This window comes from Lagopus muta, chromosome 1, assembly GCF_023343835.1.
Source record: "Lagopus muta isolate bLagMut1 chromosome 1, bLagMut1 primary, whole genome shotgun sequence".
Classification (NCBI taxonomy): Eukaryota; Metazoa; Chordata; class Aves; order Galliformes; family Phasianidae; genus Lagopus; species Lagopus muta.
The window spans coordinates 154,585,380-154,606,966 of record NC_064433.1 but is presented as its reverse complement, the minus strand read 5'-3'; the positions used below and the strand labels follow the sequence as shown (position 1 = coordinate 154,606,966).

General features: G+C 43.9%; 1 protein-coding gene across 4 annotated transcripts in view; it reads left to right on the top strand.

Moving 5' to 3' along the window:
• The window catches only part of PIBF1 (progesterone immunomodulatory binding factor 1), a 158,332-nt gene that overhangs the window by 11,484 nt on the left and 125,261 nt on the right, over positions 1–21,587 (top strand). For all 4 annotated transcript variants that reach the window (XM_048933302.1, XM_048933299.1, XM_048933301.1 and 1 more), the window contains exons 5-7: positions 14,765–14,898; positions 16,880–16,988; positions 18,095–18,276. In XM_048933302.1, the coding sequence (XP_048789259.1) occupies positions 14,765–14,898; positions 16,880–16,988; positions 18,095–18,276 (425 nt within the window). The remainder of the gene's footprint in view (positions 1–14,764; positions 14,899–16,879; positions 16,989–18,094; positions 18,277–21,587) is intronic.

Sequence of the window (21,587 nt, the reverse complement as noted above, 5' to 3'; positions counted from 1 at the left end):
CAACCAAATGATGAGTACTGCTGTGAACAGGTATCTCAGGATGTTTCAGATCATAAGGTGAGAGGAACATCAAAATGTGAGACTGCTTCAGAATCTCATTGTTAGTGAACCGAACCTAATTTACATAAACATCTCTTGCAGGATACAAATGAATGTACTGTTTGGGTAGCCTTGTCACTTGAGCTCCTTTGGTAAGGTCAGATGTTAATACAAGAAAACTTGTCGATAGGAAATAAAGCATTGTTTCATTCCGAGTGTTACTTCAGCTTTCCAACCTTCTTTTTCTACTTTCATGTAGTAAAGAATTCTAGTCTATCTAGCCAGAAAAGAATTCAGGAAGTCTAAAGCAAAATCCAAAGTTGTCCAATCTGTTCTGCCAACTCTGTGAAAACATGAAACAAATTCATCAAATGAGACAACTATTGCCTCACATTAGCTACGTTGTGTTGTGACAGAAAGTCTGTAGTGCTTTAATTTCATCAAGGATGTGAGCTGTAGTTTAAGTCTATGGTACTGCAATGTGAGACATGAAAGACATATAGAATGTATTTTTCCTCTTCTCATGATCCTTCATATTACTTCTTAGTTGGAAAGCAAAACAGGGTAGTTCTTTTCTCTGAAAAGTACTTGCAGACTTGCTGTGCCTGAATGTTTTTTTTCATGAAGTCAGGTCTTCAGATCCACTAAATCTTTTCTAGACTTGCTGCCATGTTTTTGGGGGTTGCTGTTATTCTTAGAAAACGAGCTTACTTGGCACAATAGATCTAGCCTTACACAGAAGTAAGTACTGGGAAACTCAGTATAGTTGCTTGGTGTTGTAACTTCTCAGTTAACAGTGTGCAAAAATCCAGCTGCACCAGCTATCGTTTGCTTCTGTAAAACTGGAATTGTTATTGTAGCCTCATAAAAGAACTAATTTTGTAAGACTTGTTAAATCCGAATGTTCTTTGTCTCTAGGCAGTTCATAAAGTCATTTGTAATACAACAACTTTTATTTCTGACTTCATTAGATAAAAGTCACCTTTCATGTACCTGCACCTGTATCTCTTAGGTATACAAAAACACTTTGTACAGAAGGAGCAGAAGGTTTTAAGTGTGTACAGCCTCTGTTAGCAGTAATTTAATCCTTGGTATGCGGAGCAGTAAGACCACTAAAATTCCACAGCTTTGTTAGAAATTTCTCTTGTTGACTGCCTGTTGCTGCTCTGAGTTAGCACTTAATCGAAGCCTGCTGAATCTGTAGGGCAGGCCCAGTAGGGTGGAAAGCTGCTTCTGACAACTGGTAGCAGGAGAAAAGTGTGCAAAAAGTGCTCTTGAACACTGGAACGTACTTAATAGCTTTTGACACAGCTAGTGTCAAAAGATCTTTGCCTCTTTCTTGTTTTTAAATTCTGCAGTTCTGCCGCTGTTCATGGCTGCTGATTGTGCAGTTCCTCTGATTCCAGGATCGTCAGCAGTCCTAGGAGGGAGGCAGTGGAACTTGCAGAAGTGATGTTCTTGTATTTCAGTACTGATGGATCTGTTACCAGATGTATGGTATGGGCTTTTTCAGTCCTCCTTTTCTGGTGCTCTGTACTTACAGCATCACTGCTGCCTTTGGAGGTACAGATTAAAAAAGAAAGTCCATGTGTAGAGTTGTATTGCCAGGAGCTTCCCAGAAACAGAACCAGCTCCTGGTGTGGGTATTGCCACGTGTACTATTTTCAGTCCTGTGTTTCCGGAGTGCTTAGAACCTTCACTCAAACAGATGTAATTTGCTACTGGCTCTGTCTCTCAAGGCTCAGAGAATCTGAGAAGGAAATGGTGCTTTTCTTTTTAGCTCTATGAGGTTAAGTATTGCTTTCTTCATTTTGGCTATGTATCTTGACAATGTTTTCCTGGAATTCAGTCTTTTATCAGGGCTTTCTTCTTGTGTTTTTATATATATATATATATATATGTGTATTATATATATATGTATGTATGTATTATTATTATTATTTTTTTTTTTTTTTTCTTTTTCCTGTAATGTTGCCTTCAGGACTTGGAATCAAATTTATAGTTTGACTGTTATCTAAAAGCTTTGATTAGCTGAAAGACAAAGCTGAATGCATGTAGGGCAAAGATCTCTTCTAAGACCTTGTCTCTGAATCAGGATTACTAGCTGTCAGGTTTTACTAGACAAATACAATAATTTTATGGTGATAATGTTTCCTATCTAAAGGAAGAATGTTTCTATAGCCTTCAAAGAATGTACTACCCTATTGCATTCAAAGGGTCAGTTGGCACTAGATGTATCTGTGTTGTAAAATTGAGGCTCCTATTGCTACCCCAGAAAGACTGTTTCCTAAGATTTCTTCTGAAGTTTCACATCTGTAATTAAAGGCAGCACACTGGAAGCTTTCCCCAGTTCACTTCCCTTTCCCATTCTTTCATGCAGTGCTTTAATTACCTGGCCTCTACATTGTTCTCTGGAAAAGGCAGATAAGGCTTCAGTTCTAGGTCACATGTATGTCTCTCTTAATTATTATTTATACTTATGTTGTACAGTAAAAAAGATGCCAAGAAAAATATTCTACCAAAAACTGTTAGCTTAGGGCAGTAGGTTAACATTTTGAAGTCTCAAGAAAACACATGTATTTATGAAAACTATCTTTTCAGTCCAGTGTTTTTCTATTTCCTTGGCTGTTACAGCTGTGGCTATTATAGAATGCTAGGCATTGCTCTTGAGAACTAAAAGAGTTTTTTTAGTCTTTAATGCGGTGATCCCAATGAACCTTTTCTCCTGAGAGCATTTCAATGAAGAGCAGATATTCATCAGCTCAGATGCAGAGAAAAAGTGCTGTTGTGCTCTTCAACATCTCCATCAATAACACCAGTGATGGGCTTATGTGCACCCTCAGCAAGTTTGCTGATTGACACCAAACTGAGTGATGCAGTAGACACATTAGAAGGAAGTGAAGACATCCAGACAGACCTCAAGAAACTCAAAAGATGGGCGCATGTGAACCCTGTGAGGCTTGGCACAGCAAAGGGCAAGGTTTTGCACTTGGGCCGGAAGAATCCCAGGCATCTATACAGACTGGAAGGAGCAGTCTTTGAGAGCAGCCCTGCAGAGAAGGACCTTGGGGTCCTGGTGGATAAAAAACTGAACATGAGCCAGCAGTGTGCTCTTGCAGCTCAGAAAGCAAATGGATGCTGGGCTCCATCAGAAGAGGGGTGGCCAGCAGGGACAGGGAGGTGATTGTCCCTCTCTACTCTGCCTTGGTGGGGCGCCATCTGGAGTACTGCGTCCAGGTCTGGGGCCCCCAATACATGAAAGACAGGAAGCTGGAGAGTGTCCAGAGGAAGACCACAAAGATGATCAGAGGGCTGGTGCACCTCCCTTACGAAGACAGGCTGAGGGAGCTGGGCTTGTTCAGCGTGGAGAAGAGAGGGCTTTTTGGCAAGGTACTCCACAAGGAGCAGATGCATTCTGCAGGGCAGCAGGGAATCGCCTCGGCTGCTTTGACAGGCAGACCTGTCAGGGAGCAGCTGACTTTTTTCTCTGCTGTAATCTGATGCTAAGGGGGCGGAGCCAGGAGCAGCGGTGGACCAATCCCATGAGTGTTTAAAATCTGCCTCTAGGGAGCGCTGTGAACAGGGTGAGCAAACAGGGCAAGGCATGGGAGTTTGCGCAGGGCAGGAGAGCAGGGCGTAGTATCTCTGCCCACTAGTAGACCGGCCACCTATCTGGTACCTCCCCAACAGTATATGGTTGATCTTTTCCAACCTGAGCAATTCTGCAATTCTGTATCTTGCAATGGTCTCCACCAGGCAGAAAGTCTGGTGAGAAAGAAGATGGCAATTCAGAAAGTCCCTGCCTGAAGAAGTGGCAGTTCAAGTCTCTGGCTCCAGCAAGTCTATTACTACCAGAGAAGGGAGGCAGGGACTCCACCTATGTGAGGTGTGAGCAGGTGGGTGACCTGCTCAGTATAATGGCTGTACTCAAGGAGGAAGTGACAGATTAAGAAGTAACAGAGAGTGTGAGCAGGTGACAGACTTGTAACTCTCTGTGAGACAGACACTGGCAATATTCACTAGACAGTGATGGACCCCCTGCCCTGCCATTGCTGAGCAGAGTGACACAGTTTGAGAGGAGTGGAAATGGGTCATGACTCAGCGATGTAGACAAACTCCATCCTGACCATCCTCACTTCCCCAGGTGCCTCTGCAAAATAGGTTTGAGGCCCTGGAACTTGAGGGAGAGGTGAGTGAGGCTGCTGTGTGAGGTCCACTCACTAGGCTGTCTCAAAGCAGGTGACTCCACATCTCAAGACTGCCTTCGTATGGAAGGACAGAAGGGTGGTTGTCATAAGCGACTCCTGGCTGAGAAGATTGGAGGGCCCTTTATGTCTGCCTGACCCTACCCATGGGGACGTGTGCTGCCTCCCTGGGGAATGGGTCAAGGATATCTCTAGGAAACTTCCTGGTCTGATTCACTCTCTGATTATTATTCTTTATCTACAGTTCAGGCCAGCAGTGATGAAGTTGCTGAGAAAAGCCTGAGAACTATCAAAAAGGACTTCATGGGAATGGGGTGGGTAGCTGATGGAGCGGGTATGCAGGTGTTTTCTTCTATCCCTTCAGTGGTGGGGAAGGATACTGAGACGATCAGGAAAACCCATCTCAGAAAATGGCTTAGAGGTTGATGCAAACACAAGGATCTTGATTTTTTTGACCATGGGACAATTTATTCTGCACTTGGCATGATGGCTACAGATGAAACTCACCTGTTTCCAAGGGGTCAAAGGATCATGGTCCAGGATGGTGGGACTCACTGAAAGGTCTTCAAACTAGGTATGAAGGGGGAAGGGGACAAAATAAGGACCAGTGGGGTTGAGCAGGTAGTTTAAGGGTTTACACCAAATTTGATGTCTGAAGAGGGTGGAGTACAAAGGGATGGAGAAAGGCATGGGGATGCTGTTTGTTCTAGGGAATCCTGGATCCTCTAGAAAGCTGGTGAGATGGAAAGCCCAGCGGTAATGCCTTTATACCTATGCTGGGAAATAAGCAGGAAGAGTTGGAAACCATGAAGCACTTGGAAAATTATGACCTTGCTGCTGTTATGAAAACACGATGGGATGACTCCTGTAACTGGAATGCCATGATTGAGGGGTATCAGCTCTTTAGAAGGTATAGTCTAGGTAGGAGGGCTGGAGGAGTTGCCCTCAATGTCAAAGGCAGGGTAGACTGTGAGGAGCTAATTCTGAGAAACAGTGAGGAACAGGCTGAAAGCTTTTGGGTTAGAATTAGGGATAAGACTAATAAAGGCCATTGGTGATAGGAATATACTACAGACTGCCTGATCAAGGAGAGCCTGTTGACAGGGCCTTTTTGCTTCAGCTGCAGGAGACATCATGCTCACAGGCTCTGTTCCTGGTCGGAGACTAGAACCATCTGTGTATCTGTTGTAAAAACTACAAGTTTTTGTGAGCTGCAAAAGATCCAGGAGACTCCTGAAATCCACTGATGATAACGTTATGGTTTAGGTACTGGACAAACCAACCAGAGGCAAAGCATTGCTGGACCTGCTGCTCACCAATGCGGAAGAGATCATTAAAGGTGTTATGGTTGGAGGCAGCCTGGGCTGCAGTGACCATGCCCTGGTTGAGTTTGTGGTCTTGAGGAATGTGGGCCTGGCAAAGCGTGGGGTCAGGATCCTGAACAGCCCTGAAGAGCGAACTTTGGGCTATTTAAGGAATTGTTGGCTGAAATCCCCTGGGATTCTGTCTTTAAAAACAAAGATGCTGAGGAAAGCTGGCTGCTCTTGAAGGATGCCTTCCAGAGAGCAGAAGAGCTCTCCATCCCTCTGAATATGAAAGCAGGCAGAAGAGGCAGGAAACCGGCATGGCTTAGCAAGGACCTGCTGGGCAAACTGAGGGCAAAGAAAGGTACATATAGGTTTTGGAAACAAGGGTATGTCAGCTGGGAAGAATACAGGGATGCCATCTGGACTTGCAGACATGGGATCAGGAAAGGTGCTGCACAGGCAGAACTGATCTTGGCAAAGGATGTGACAAACAATATGAGATATTTTACAGGTACATTGGCCAGAAGAGACAGGCTAAAGCAAGAGTACCTCCTTTGGTAAACATAAAAGGAGAGCTGTCTTCAACAGCTGTGGAGAAGGCTGATGTACTGAATGAATTCTTTGCCTTGGTCTTCACTGGCAGCCAGGATTCTAATATTTCTCACATCCCTGTGCCCAGCATCCCTAAACCTCTACGTGGGGACTGGGACAGTAAATCCCCCCCACTGTAAGGGCAGAGCAAGTCCAAGATCGCTTCATGGGACTGAATGTGTACACATCTATGAGGCCAGATGGCGTGCATCCCAGGGTTCTGAAGTAGCTGGCTGAGGTGGGTTGCCAAGCTGCTCTCCATCATATTTGAAAAGCTGTGGCTGTCAGGTGAGGTCCTGAGTGACTGGAGGAAGGGTCACGTCAATCTCATTTACAAAAAAGGGAGTAAGGAGGATCTGGGGAACTACAGGTCTGTGAGTCTCACTCTGTTTCTGGGAACGTAGTGGAACAGATCTTCCTGAATGGCGTGCTTGATCACATGAGGAAGGAGTGTGTGATCCAAGACAGCCAGCACAGCTTGGAAGGTCATGCCTAACCAATCTGGTGGCCTTCTACAATGGAGTGACAGCATTGGTGGACAAAGGGAAGGCAACTCATGTCATTTACCTGAACTTGAGCAAGGTCTTTGACATTGTCCCCCACCACATCCTCATATCCAGATTAGAGAGATGTGGATTTGATGGGTGGACCACCTGATGGATAAGAAAATGGTTGAAAGGCTGCAGGCAGAGTGTGGTGATCAATGGTTCTGTGTCCAGGTAGAGGCTGATAACAAGCGGTATCTCCCAGGTATCTCCCCAGTCTTGGGACTGGTACTCTTTGACATCTTTATCAATGACATAAATAATGGACTTAAGTGCAACCTCAGCAAGTTTGCTGATGACACCAAGCTGATTGTGAGTGATGTGGTGGATGGAAGGGATGCCATTCAGAGGAACCTGAAAGATGGGCCTGGATGAACCTAACAAGGTTCAACACAGCAAAGTGCAAGGTTTTACATTTGAGCCAGAGGAATCGCAGCTATTTATACAGACTGGAAGGAGCAAACCTTGAGTAGCCCTGCAGAGAAGGACTTAAAGGTCCTGCTGGATAAAAAACTGAACATGAGCCAGCAGAGTGCTCTTGCAGCTCAGAAAGCAAATGGTAGCCTGAGCTCCATCAGAAGGGGGAGCCAGCAGGGACAAGGAGGGTGATTGTCCCTCTTTGTTCTGCCCTTGTGAGGCCCCAGCTGGAGTATTGCATCCAGGTCTGGGATGCCCAATACATGAAACATGTGGAGCTGATGGGAGGGGTCCAGAAGAGGACCATAAAGATGATCAGGGGACTGGAGCACCTCCCCTACAAAGACAGGCTGAGGAAGTGTCAACAGTTTACAGACTGGTTTGGCCCAGTTCTGTGACTAGCAGAGCGTAAGTATCTGCAGATCCACACCTCCAGAAAAAGGGATAAGGGAAAAAAGGTAGAGAGATGGGCCCCAAAACAAAAAAGCAGCAACAATCTTAGAAACAAACTAATTTACCAAATAAGGTATCTGAATACAAGATAACGCACTGTAATGCATTATAACTAGAATCAGAGCAAATAAAACAAATACAATGAGAGAGTATCTGAAAGCTTAAGGCCTTACGCTAATGCTGAGGCTACGCATGTAGCATGTATGCATGAGCAGCAGGGAGGAAAGCCAAAAAATGGCAGGTCAGGTGATCTATGAAAGCTTTTATCCCCTCTGTGAACACAAAGTCCTCTATAGTATGTAGTTGTTCTTCTCATCCAGACAGGTGCCTGGAACTGGAGCATAAACTCTTTTAACTCCCAGTACGCTACATGACGTTATGATATGGAATACCAATAACTAAAAATCATAATACCATGACAACAAGGCTGCGGGGTGACCTCATTGCAGCCTTGCTGTACATAAAGGGAGCCTACAAACAGGAGGGCAGTCAATTCTTAATAATGGTAGAGAACAGCAGGACAAGGGGAAAGGGTTTTAAATTGAAGGAGGGACAATTTAGGTTGGATATCAGGGGGCAGTTCCTGACCAAGAGACTGGTGAGATGCTGGAAAAGGCTGCCCAGAGAGGTTGTGGATGCCCTATCCTTGGAGGTGTTCAAGGCCAGATTGGATGGGATCCTGTATAATCAATGAATATATGGATGTTATAATTAAGAAATACGCTGGAAAGTTAGGCTAAACACGTTATCACAGTAAAAAACAATGGATGGAAAGCTTACTCTTATCCGGGGCTCACTGAGAAGACTCCAAAAGGAACAATCTCCAAAAGAGATCCTTTTCCACTGCTAGTAAGCTCTTAAATGGAATCTAGTAGAGATGGAGCCAGGCTTCACCCCCTCCAATAGCACAGGAGAATTGTTTTCACCTGTGCTCCCAGGTCTGACTCATTGCTCGCCTCAGGTGGTCAATCAGAAGTTCAGGCCATGATTCAGTAGTTCCCGTACACTCCACCCCTTCATGGCATGAACCAATGATTGAGCTGACTAAAGGAGAAGCTTTCTCTAATACAGAGATCTGATGCATTGCAACTCTTAGGCAATTTCCATCCCAATGCATGTTGATACATTTCAAGGTGAGTGACGGTGAATGTTCATATTCCTTCATGGGCCAGTACTTGATGATGTTACTTGGAGGCATGTGGTCATGAGGTGCAGGTCCGTCCTATGCTCCATCAGTCCCGTGTAGACTATCACCAGGTTTTGCACGTGATCTGACAGTAACACTGGAACGCTTTGACAGCATTTCGTTCTTTTCAGTGATCCTGAAGGCTCGAAGACTCACAGGGAGTAATACAGATGTTTCAGAGGTACCAGGAGGGGAAGGTCTGCTCTCCAGGGCAAGATTCAAGCGTATTTCTATCCTGGGTCAGTACTTCGGCTTGTACTGGGGCATGTCCCGGCTGCCTGTACCACAACCAGATGTCTGCGGCTGCATAACTACATCAGGCACCAAAGGGGGTGTCTTGATCTGCCATAGGGACATGATGGGGGTCCCTTTAGCAATGAAGATTGGAGTGTTGACCACAATATTAGTAGGCCATGTACCTATTACTGGAGGGACTACCAAGCCTCCCACCTCCAACAATCTCCCCCAAGGTGCAAGTAGGCCACAGCACTTTTGTCCTACCTGCACCTTCCAAGGCCATTTGATCCTATGGGTACCTGGATCTAAATTCTCAGGGGCAGGGAATAGAAGATTATTTTCTTTGCTAATGTGGGGTCTTACCAGATGATCAGTGCCCGTAATTTGGATCCTAAGCAGGGAGGCCCATGTTGTCTGTAACGTTTCAGGGCCCTGGGTCTGCCGTCTCGGGATCTGCAGGGACTGGGAATCTGTCTTCAGGGCAGCCTTAAGAACAGTGCTATAATGTTCAATGAGGCCTGCCCCCATTGGATTATATGGCAGGTGGAATTGCCATTCGATGTTATTTTCTTCTGCCCAGTGCTGTATCGTTGCACCAGTAAAATGAGTCCTGTGGTCGCTCTCAATGACTTGAGGTGTCCCATAGGCAGACATCAGTTCAGTGAGTGCCTTGATGGTATATGCCTGGTTTGCTTTCGGTACTGGATAGGCTTGCAGTAGCCTACTTACGGTATCAACGCAGGTCAGGGCATATCTCCCTCCTCTGACTGAGGGAGGGGTCCCGATGTAATCAACCTGCCATTGCTGGAGAGGATTGTATCCTATAGCAAGATAGGCTGTTGTTTCAGGCAACGATCTTGGTCTCATCTTAGAGCAAGAGTTGCAATCCCGGCATGCCTGGATGATGTCAGGTAGTTGTATGGGCAGTCCCCATGCTTTAGCAGCTGCCCACATTGTCTTTTGTCCCACACGCTGTAACTTCTGGTGATGTTCTCAGATTGCGAATTCTCAATCCATCAAACTTGGGCCAGCGTGTCAGCTTCATCATTTCCTGGTGACTGTAGGGGCTGATGACCAGAAACATGGTAGACACGTACAGTCCTGTGTTTGACCGTATTCCATATATCTAACCACATGTCTTTGCCCCAGATTGGTCGGGCGTGGATAGTCCATTCCTGGGTGGCCCACTGTGTAATCCAAAGAGTGAGCCCCTGGTACACAGCCCAGCTATCTGTACAGATATTCAGGATACCATCACTGGGTTGCTTGGTTATAACCATCCACACAGCTTGCAGTTCTGCCCATCTGCAGGCATCTTCAGGATAGGATATTTTCCGTCCTGAACGGGACTCTTCTCTGGTGGAGCGACCAGTGCATCACAGTGATATGTCACTGGGCCTAGGATCTTCTGAAGTTCTTCTTTCAATGGTGATGAGGACAGACTGCTCCTTTGGCTGAAGTAGGTGACCCATCGTGCCACTGTTTGTGCTTGGGCCACCCCTATCTTAGGAAGGTGGGTCAGATCTTTCACCTGCCCATGAATCGGCAGAGTGGTCTTAACTGTGATTTCAGCTGTTTGAGTTATCAGCTCTACTGCCTGTAATGCAGAGTAGGCAGCCAGTAACTGTTTCTCAGTCATCGTATATCTTTCTTCTGCTCCACCCCAGATCTGAGGCTAGAATCCAATGGGGGTCTGAACAGAACTCTGGTGTTGCCACAGGCCCCAACCAAAGCCATCTTGAGTAACGTCAACATCCAACTCGGCTGGGAGGGTAGGATCAAATATACCCAATGCCTGGGCTTGTTTAACTGCCAGTTTTGTCTGTTGGAAAGCGTCCTGTTCTGTTTTTCCCCAGTCCCATTAGCTGCCCCTTTTTGTGAGTCTGTACAATGGCCTTAGCAGCTGAACTAGGTGAGGTATAAAGGAACGCCAGTAACCCAATATACGTAGAAACTGTTGCAGCTGCTTTGGTGTTGGAAGGACTGGGAACGCCTGAACCTTATCTATGACAGCACTGGGTAATACTTTGATCTTTCCTGACCAAACTACTCCCAGGACTTTTACAGACAGGCCCAGACCTTGCACCTTCTGAGGATTTATGGCCCATCCTCTCTGTTGCAAATAGACAGTTAATGAATCTGCTGCCTGTCCTACCACCTCCAGTGAGTCTGATGTCAACAGGAGAAAATCAGTATCGTGATATAAGATAACATCATCAGTTGTTTTCCAATTAGCCAGGTCACACGCCGCTAGATTATGACAGTATGTCGGCAAATGCACGTACCCTTGTGGCAGGATCTGAAAGGTCCACGGCCTGCCTCTCCACCTAAATGCGTACTGATCTTGCGATTCTTCAGCAATTGGGATACTGAAGAACGCGTTTGCTAGATCTAGGACACAATGGTAGGTTTTTACCTCCCTACTTAATGTGTCCATTAGAGAGGCAATATTGGGTACAGCTGGATGAATAGGCAGCATGACCTTATTTAATTCTCTGTAATCCACTGTCATTCTCCACGTGCCATCTGACTTTCGCGCTGGCCATATGGGGGGAATTATATGGGCTGTGAGCAGGTCTTATAATGCCCACTTTTTCTAATTCCTGCACCATTCTCGATATTTCATGTCCACTCAGGAGGCTATACTGTCTTACACTGGTAATCTGGCACGGTTTTGGCAGGTAAATAGGCCCATGTTTTGCATGGTCTCTTAATATTGCCTGCACCGTCCGGATACTAGTACATCTCTAAGTCTGAACTCTCCCACAGTTGTCTGGAGAGCCAGATCCTACAGAATATCTATGCCCATGATGTATTCCTGGACTGAGGCAATAGACACTTTATACTCCCGGGGTGGGAGATGCCCAACCCCCAATTTCAGTCATGTTTGGGTGACAGGAATAGTCTCTCCTCCAAAACCACCAATCATCACTCTGTCTCCATCAGGTTTACTCGGATCTCTGTAAATAATTGATGTTTCTGTTCCAGTGTCCACTAACGCCATAACTCTGAATATTTTTTCAGGACCAATAAATTTGAGAATTTGACCATATCAGGGCCATCAAATGTAACTTCATAAATTGTTTCCCTTATGCCTAGTTCGCAGATATAATTTTGAAGATCCTCCGTGGAGGACCACATCCCTGTATGTAGAGGTATATCAGATTTATTCGGCCATACCATAGAGCAGGCTGTCATTAACCATTCTATTATAGAATGGTTTTCATTAAGATATTGAATACCCACATATAACCTCTGCCTAAGGGCAGGATGGACAGTCAAGATGGCCAACTTGGATATTTCCAGGCCATTCACCATAATGCTTTCTGCCCCAGAATTTCACAGTCTTAATAACCAAGCTGGCACATTTTCTCTAGGCTTCTGCTGAAATCGCTGTACTAAATCCATCAATTCTGTTGCCGTGTATGGCTGGGCTGAGTTATGTGCAAATGAGTCTGGACAGGAGGCCCAGAACTCTTTGACCTGGAAGTCTCGGATGGAAAGAGGAATAAATCCCCAGTGATTCAGGAGGAAGCAGTCAGAGGCCTACTATTCCATGTGGACTGCCACAAGTCTGTGGGGCTGGATGAGATCCATCCAAAAGTGCTGAGGGAACTGGGGTAGATGATAGCCAAGCCGCTTTCCATCATGTGTCAGCATTCCTGGTCAGCTGGGGACGTCCCAGAAGACAGAAGACTTGCCAATCTGACTTTTCTACAAAAAGGATTGTAAGGAGGATCTGGGGTCCTACAGCCTGTCAGCATGACTTCGGTGCCAGGAATGGTTATGGAGCAGATCATCTTGAGTGAGATTACACAGTATGTGTGAGGCAACCAGGGGATCAAGCTCAGCCAGCATGGATTTATGAAGGGCAGGGCCTGCTTGACCAACCTGATCTCCTATGATGGAGTGACCCGCCTGGATGGTGAGGGAAAGGCTGTTGATGTGATCTGCCTTAACTTCAGCAAAGCCTCCCACAGTCTCTGCCTCAGTATTCTCCTGCAGAAGCTGCAGCCCATGGCTTGGACAGGTACCTCTTGGCTGCATAAGGAACTGGCTGGAGAGCTGAGCCCAGAGAGTGGTGGTGAATGGAGTTAAATCTAGCTGGCAACCAGTCACGAGTTGTGTTCCCCAGGGGTCGGTGCTGGGGCCTGTCCTCTTCAATATCTTTATTGATGATCTGGGTGAGGACACTGAGTGCACCCTCAGTAAGTTTGCAGATGACACCAAGTTGGCTGGAAGTGTCAATCTGCCTGGGGTAGGGAGGCCTACAGAGGAATCTGGACAGGCTGGAGAGCTGGGCTGAAGCCAATGGGATGGGGTTCAACAAGGCCAAATGCTGGGTCCTGCACTTTGGCCGCAGGAACCCCAGGCAACGCTACAGGCTTGAGGGTGAGTGGCTGGGAGACTGTGTAGAGGAAATGGACTTGGGGTTATTGATTGGTGCTTGGCTGAACATGAGCCAGCAGTGTGCCCAGGTGGCCAAGAAGGCCAATGGCATTCTGGTTTGCATCAAAATAGTGTTGCCAGCAGGAACAGAGAAGTGATTGTTCCCCTGTACTCAGAGGCACTGGTGAGGCAGCACATTGAGTACATTGTCCAGTTTTGGTCCCCTCACTGCAAGAAAGACATTGAGGCCATGGACTGTATTCAGAGAAGGGCTTGTGAGGGGTCTGGAGCACAGGCCATATGAGGAGCGGCTGAAGGAGCTGGGATTGTTCAGTCTGGAGAAGAGGAGGCTTAGGGGAGACCTCGTTGCTCTCTATAACTACCTGAAGGGAGGTTGTAGTGAGCTTGGGGTTGGCCTCTTCTCTCGTGTAACTAGTGATAGGACTAGAGGGAATGGCTTCAAGCTGCGCCAGGGGAGATTTAGGCTGGACGTTAGGAAATAGAACTTTTCTGAAAGACTGGTCAGGCACTGGAATGGGCTGCCCAGGGAGGTGGTGGAGTCACTGACCATGGAGATGTTCAAGAAATGTCTGGACACTGTGTTGAGGGACATGGTTTAGTGAGTGCTATTGGTGATAGGTGGATGGTTGGACTGGGTGATCCTGTGGATCTTTTCCAACACTGGTGATTCTTTGATTCTATGATTCTAAAAGTACAGTGGGTAAGGAATCTCCATAATGGATAGCCAGCGTTTTAAAAGTTTTTTTCTGTGTGTTCTCTTGGATCCAATTTTCTAGTTCCCATAACAATGTCTTAAGATATCTGCAGGATTAAAAGGGGACAATGAATTACTGTGGGAGTGGAATAAGCACTTCTTTTTCCTCTTCTTTTTTTTTTTCGTTTTTTTTTTTTTCTTCCACCGTATCTATGATTGACAAACAAATATCAATTACCAGATTAAATTTGGGATTTTGCTGATTTTTTTTTTTTTTCTGGAAGTTTCTGAATCATCAAATGTCTTTCTTCTTTTTCAGATAGACCAGCAAGTATCTTCACAAGCATACCGGCTTTAAAATGTTGTAATAGTAGTATGACTTCTGTCCCATAACATAGTGTACAACCTGTACTGTATACGAAGGCTACTAGTGGGCTACAAAGGTGGGCTAGTGGACAAAAGCCTTAGGAATTGTTAGGAAAAAATACGTATAAATATAAATAAATATAAATATACATATAATACGTAAAAATACAACTATGCTAGATGTCCAAATACTTAGAAAAATGTAAATAGTACCATCTGAATATTTGTAAGTGGACTTCTCAACCTTCAGTCTGTGAATGTTTTAAGTAATTATCAATGAAGCTGTGTTCATTTTAAAATGTCTTGCCTTCTAGAACTATGAAAATGAGAGGCGAAGTCGGTCAGAACTTGAGGTTAAATGCCAACGCTTAACGCTGGAACTGGCTGATACCAAGCAGATGATTCAGCAAGGTGATTTCAGACAAGAGAACTATGATAAAGTGAAATGGTAGGTCTCTAAAATCTCTAGAAGTTTCCTACTAACATGCAAATATTAATAGAATACTCTAGTTTTGTCAGTCAGGATTGAAGTTCCGTTTCATGATCTTTTTTTTGCTCATATGTACCTCATTTTTCTTCTATCCACTAATGGCCCAATTGTCTCTTGTAGAATAAAATGAAAAACGCTACAGAATTTGATGCATCAAATTAAAGTTTACATCTTCAATCTGAAAGCTTACATTCTTCAATTTACTGTATTTTCAGAAAAGCCTGCCGGTTGCATTGCATGTAAAGACATGGGAGCTGTTGATATTAAACATTTTAAAACTAATATATTTTTTTTCAGAGTTTAAAAGCTATCATTTAATAGAAGGCCCAGTGGTTAACTGCAGTGTGATTGCACAGTAAATAGAGAGTAGAACCTTGGGAATTCATGTTTGAAAACTTAAATGTTAAGATTTCTGGTTGTTAACCATGTTGAAGGATTTTTATAGATCAGATTCTAAAATTCTACTTGCCAGAGAATCTTAGTATAACTTTCAAGTGTCTCTCTTCATTTAAAAAAAATGAGTTCTTGCCTGTGCTTTGAATGCCCACATCATAAGCAAAAGAGTGAAAATGAACTTCTTTATAAATATTCTCATAGACATGTACTTTACAGTCCAGCTCCCTGATGGCTTTTTCAGTGTACTTACAAGAAATCTGGCCCTTGGTAGATTTCTTGGGAAATGGATTAAAAAATGAGATTGGTGAATAGAAAACACTCTGTCAGTTCCTTGTTCATGTTGAATAAGGTCACATACTGTTACTGAAACAAATGACTGTGCCACTAACCCATCTGAAAGAGAGTCTGTCTTCTGGATAACTGTTCACAGCCATATATACTAAAATAACTTTGGAATCTACCTGGAAGCTTGTTGCAAATAGGATGGATTGATGCTATGGTTTGCTTCCTGTGTGCAACTGCATCTTATTAAGTGAATTGTAATAACTTGCTTGTGAAAGGACCCAGTGTTTAACAGTGTACATTTAAAATAAGTCTTGAGTTGAAAAAGGCATGAATGAACGTGCCAGACCTGTATTTGAGAGAGTAGCCTGTATTCATCTAGGTAGGCACAGAAGAAGGGGAGGGGTAGAGCATTATTGGCATGCCTGCATCAGGGTATTTGAGAGCATTGCAGGAGTTAATCACTTCCAGACTCATTTCTGCCTTTAAAAATTTTCTGTTAAATCTTCTGGTTCTTGTGTACTACAAGTTATCTTAGTTTTAAAACTATGCTATGTGTAATATAAAGCTGGTGAGATTTTTTTTTCCAAACTGCAGACTTATGCAGGCTCATTCATTCCATTGTTCTAACAGGATAAGATACAGTGTTGACATAAAGCTGCTTCTTTGTACATGTGGAAATCACCGTTATTGAGGACACAGCATAAACTTTGCAAGTGTGTTGTATGAATTTTTAACGTGAGAAGAATAGTACAACTCCCGCTGGCATCAAGTGACTGTGTACAAGGGAAAGAAGAAGATGAAAACAATTCTACTCCACTTTCTGTCTGATTAGGAAGATGTCTGAGTAGGATGAAGACTAGGGTCTAGTCAGACAAATGTCTTCATGCAAATTCAATGTCTATGAAAGATTCAAGAGAAATAGCATTAAAAACTTGACAAAACTAAAAGGTTGGGCAAGATTGTGTAAAACTCATTGCTAATTGGAGAACTGAACAATCCAAAGTTACACTAAAGAAGAATAATCAGAAGTGAATGAAATAATGTAGGATAGAAATTCAGAATTACTGTACTGTAATTAAGGATTATTGTTCAAATATATGAGAAAATTCTTTCCTATAATATGGTTCAGTTGCAAGAGCTAGTAACTAAGAAAGATTATCATTAGTGGCGGAATTCATTGTTATGAACTGAAAGAAGTTAAAGAAATTAAGAAGATTCTTATTCATTACATCTTACACATTTTACCTTCTTTTCACAGTGAACGAGATGTATTTGAACATGAATTGTCAGAACTCAGAAGAAAATACGAAATACTGGAAATTTCACATAAAGCACAAGCTAAAGAAAGAAATGATTTATCAAAGGAGGTAAACATTAAACTTCCTATTTTTTGTCTTGTTTGTCACCTCATTTATTCAGCAGTCACAGTGGTTCAGTGATGGCTCCCTGTTGAGTGCTTCTGATTCAAAGGACTCAGACACATTTGCAATGTTTCCAAATCCGCTACCTTAATCTATTGGATTTTGATAGTTTATTCTAGTACAAGCTTCCGTTACTCAGTATCCATTATCGCTGTTTCTGCATCTAGATTGTTTATAGGGAAGATTTCTTCACTAAACCTCCAGGGAGGTTGTGGATGCCCCATCCTTGGACGTGTTCAAGGCCAGGTTGGACGGGGTCCTGGGCAACCTGATCTGAATGTGTATGTTTGGTGGCCCTGCTAGGCAGGGGGGTTGGAACTACATGATCCTTGAGGTCCCTTCCAACCCGGGTGATTCTGTGATTCTGTGATTAGTTTTTTATCTTAAGCTAGTTAGGAGTGAATCATCCAAAACTCTCTGCATTACTAATTTTTATTTTTCTCTGAGGTAGATGTAACTTTACAACAGCTTTTCTGGAGTGAGAGAATTTTTACTGAATCCCAAGAAAGAAGTTATTTGATTTCTATTACAGTTGTCTAATTTTTGGGTGGTTTAATGCAACTCAGTGCATCTTCCATGTAAAAACGAGACCAGTTTTTAAGCTGGGTTTATGTATAGAAACCTTCCCAGGAAACACCAAGAGAGTGTACAATTGTGTTTACACAGCAGGTATTCCAGAGGAGGAGAAATTTTGAGAGTGTTGTAGCTGGTATGACTGTGGATTCACATCAAGACTCAAATTCAGTATCTGTAATTTCTGATTTAGTACTGTCACTGCTTAATTACCTCGTGGTTAGTAGATACTCAGGAATATTAAAGGACACTTCACATCTTTTCAGGGGACAACTATGAGAAATCAATCATGAAAATTCATAAAATTGAAGTCTTTTTTTCAACACAGGGTTACAACTTACGTTAACTGTAATTATAAGTATAGTTTTTTTCAGTTCAATTGATTTACGAAAGAGAATTAAAATGAAAAAGTATGTATATGTATATTGGTTAAATATTTATCTTTAAGTTCATGTCACAGTGTTATTTTTAATTTATAGCTGGCAACCATACAACAATCCCTCAACCTCTTGCAAAAAGATAAAGATTACCTTAATCGCCAGAACATGGAGCTTAGTGTTCGCCGTGCACATGAAGAAGATCGTCTTGAAAGGCTTCAGATTCAGTTGGAGGATGCCAAAAAAGCTAGAGAAGAAATGTATGAAAAATATATTGCATCCAGGTAAGTTCTGTGTTCAGTTCTATCAGTAGTCAAATATGTTCAACTGTTTTGCCTTGTTTCTCGCACAAACCCTGTTTAAAATTTTTCAGCTTCCAGAAGTTGTGTATTGGTTTCATATTTGTGTAACTGGAAAAAGAACTTTTCTTGGTTTATCAACTATTTATTTCTTAAAAAATTGATATGAGACTCCATAGCACTGAAAATATCTGTATTCTTCTGTATAGATAAAGATTTACTAAGGTAACAATTATTGCAAAATAGAGAAAAGTGATTCTAAGTGCCTGTGTTGCAGCTCTTTTTTTGCCCAAATGAATCTTACTAAAACTAGTAAATGAAAGATAAAGAAAAAACTAGTATATGAAAGATAATCTAATTTGGAGAATAAAATATTTTCACAAACAAGTAAAATTGGAAGTGGTATGTTTCGTATCAGCTCTGTGTCATTCATATCTCAAGTTTGAATGCAGATAATCTAACAGTAGACTTGAGAAACAAATTGGTCATTGTGTGCTAGCCACAATGGTAAACAGTGTCAAACTTCTGTGTTATTTCAGTTGCTGTGGGTTTGTGTATACAATGTCAAATACAAAATTCTACGTTATTTAGCAATGTCTTGCTTCATGTATAGTGCTATACAACAGAATTTCTAATTATACTAAGTTTTTTCTTACAGAAATTCATGGTTATTAAATTTACGTACTTTCCTTACGTACAGATGATAAATAACACTTCCAAATTTACCACCAAATGACATTAGATATTTGCCTGTATGTACTTTGTAAATAGTCAGCAATATCCTTAGAACATCAAAAAATATCACAGAATATACAGAATCATAGAATCACAAAGTTGAAAAGGACTTACAAAATCATTTTGTCCAACTGTCCTCCTCCTCCTGTATCAACGTTACTACCCACTAAGCTACTAAACCATATCTCGTAGCACCTCATCCAGATGCCTGCTGAATAGTGGCAGGGACAGTGACTCCACCACTTCCCTGGGCAGGCTATCCCAGCGCTTGACCACTCTTTCAGAGAACAAGTTTTCCCTTATATCTAATCTAAATCTCCCATGGCACAACTTGTCGCCTTTTCCTCGGGTCCTGTTTGTTGTCCTGAGAGAAGAGGCCAAATCCCTCCTCATCGCAACCTCCCTTCAGGCAGTTACAGAGTGTGATGAGGTCTCCCCTGAGCCTCCTCTTCTCCAGACAGAACAATCCCAGCTCCTGCAGCTGTTCGCCAGTAAGACCTTTGCTCCAGATCTCTCCCAGTTTTGTTGCCCTTCTCTGGAAACGTTCCAGGGCCTTTATGTCTTTCTTGCGCTGAGGGGCTCAAAACTGAACACAGCACTGAAGGTGCGGCCTCACCAGTGCTGAGTACAGGGGGATGATCACCTCCCTGCTCCTGCTGGCCACACTATTTCTGATGCAGGCCAGAATGGCATTGGCCTTCTTGGCCACCAGGGCTGGATCGTGTTCAGCCAAGCATCAACCAACACCCCCAGGTTCCTTTCCTCTTCACAGGCATCCAGCCACTCAGCCCCAAGCCTAATAGCACTGCCTGGGATTGTTATGGCCAAATTGCAGGACCCGGCACTTGGCCTTGTTGAACCTCATCCCATTGGCTTCAGCCCAGCGATCCAGCTTATCCAGATACCTCTGAAGGGCCTCCCTACCTTCAAGCAGATCAACACTACCTCCCAGCTTGGTGTCATCTGCAAACGTACTGAGGGTACACTTGATCCCCTCATCAATAAAGACAAGATAGGCCCCAGTACAGACCCCTGGCGGACACCACTTGTAACAAACAGGTCACCAGCTGGACTTAACTCCATTAACTACTACCCTCTGGGCATGGCCCTCTAGCCAGTTCCTTACCCAAAGAAGGGTATACCTGTCCAGGCCACAGGCAGCCAGTTTCCCCAGAAGAATACTGTGAGAGACCGTGTCAAAGGCTTTGCTGAAGTCTAGGTAGACTACATCAACAGCCTTTCCCTCATCTACCAGGCTGATCACCCAGTTCTAGATGGAGATGAGGTTGCTCAAGCATGACCTGCCTTTCATGAACCTGTGCTGGCTGGGCCTGATCCCCTGGACACTACGTATGTGCTGTGTGATCTCACCCAAGATGATGTGCTGCATAACTTTCCCTAGTACTGAGGTTAGACTGACAAGCTTGTAGTTCCCCAGATCCTCGTTATGACCCTTCCTGTAGATGGGATTCACATTGGCAAGCCTCCAATCCACTGAGACCTCTCCAGACAACCAGGAGTGCTGATAGATGGTGGAAAGGGGCTCAGCAATCACCCCTGCCAGCTCCCTCAGCACCTGAGGGTGGAGCCTGTCTGGTCCCATGGACTTGTTGCAGTCCAGATGGAGGAGGAGTTTTCTAACTGTCTCCACCTGAATCGTCAGGGGCATATTCTGCAAATAAGGTGCCCTGAGGATAACTGATGTGAGTCTCAAAGGCAGATGTAAAGAAAGTGTTGAGTGCCTCAGCCTTTTCCTTATCCACTGTGGTCACATTTGCTGCTGCATCTAGTAAGGGATGGAAATTCTCCTTGGTTCTTCTCTTTCTGTTAATATATTTATAAAAGGATTTGTTGTTCTCTTTCTCTGCAGTGGCCAATCTGAGTTCAAGCTGGGCTTTTGCCTAATTTCCTGCATACCATTACAACTTTTTTGTAGTCTCCCCAAGTAGCCTGTTCCTTCTTCCAGAGACTGGGACTCTCGGAGATGTATTTTTCTCAGTCTCAACAATAGTTCCCAGCTCATTCACACCAGTCTTCTTCCCCTATGGCTTGCCTTACAGCACTCAGGGACAGCCTGTTCTTGTGCCTTTAAGATTTCCATCTTGAGGAGCATCCAAGGACCCCTTTACCTTTAAGGAGCGACTCCCAAGGGACCCCTGCAGCAAGCATCCTGAACAGGTCAAAATCCACCCTCTGGAAGTTCAAGATAGCAGTTCTGCCAGTCATCCTTCTGACATCTCCAAGAATAGCAACCTCTTTAATTTCATGGTCGCTCTGCCCAAGACAGTCCTGTCTCGCTCCAATTTATAGGAGGGAGATGAGGTTCTTTTAATATCTGTATACCCGGCGTGAGATTAAGAAACAACGGTTCATATGTTGTTCCATCCAGTTTATTACCAAACCTAATCAGGGAGATGGGGAAGGGAAGGAGGGCGATAGAAAAGATGGAAAAGGAGCAGGAGTTGCGTAAAGCGGGGATAGTCACCAGCAGGATCCAGCAGTGGTCCCATTGACTTCCCCATCAGTAGAGGAGGTTACAAACTACATAGGTGATACAACAC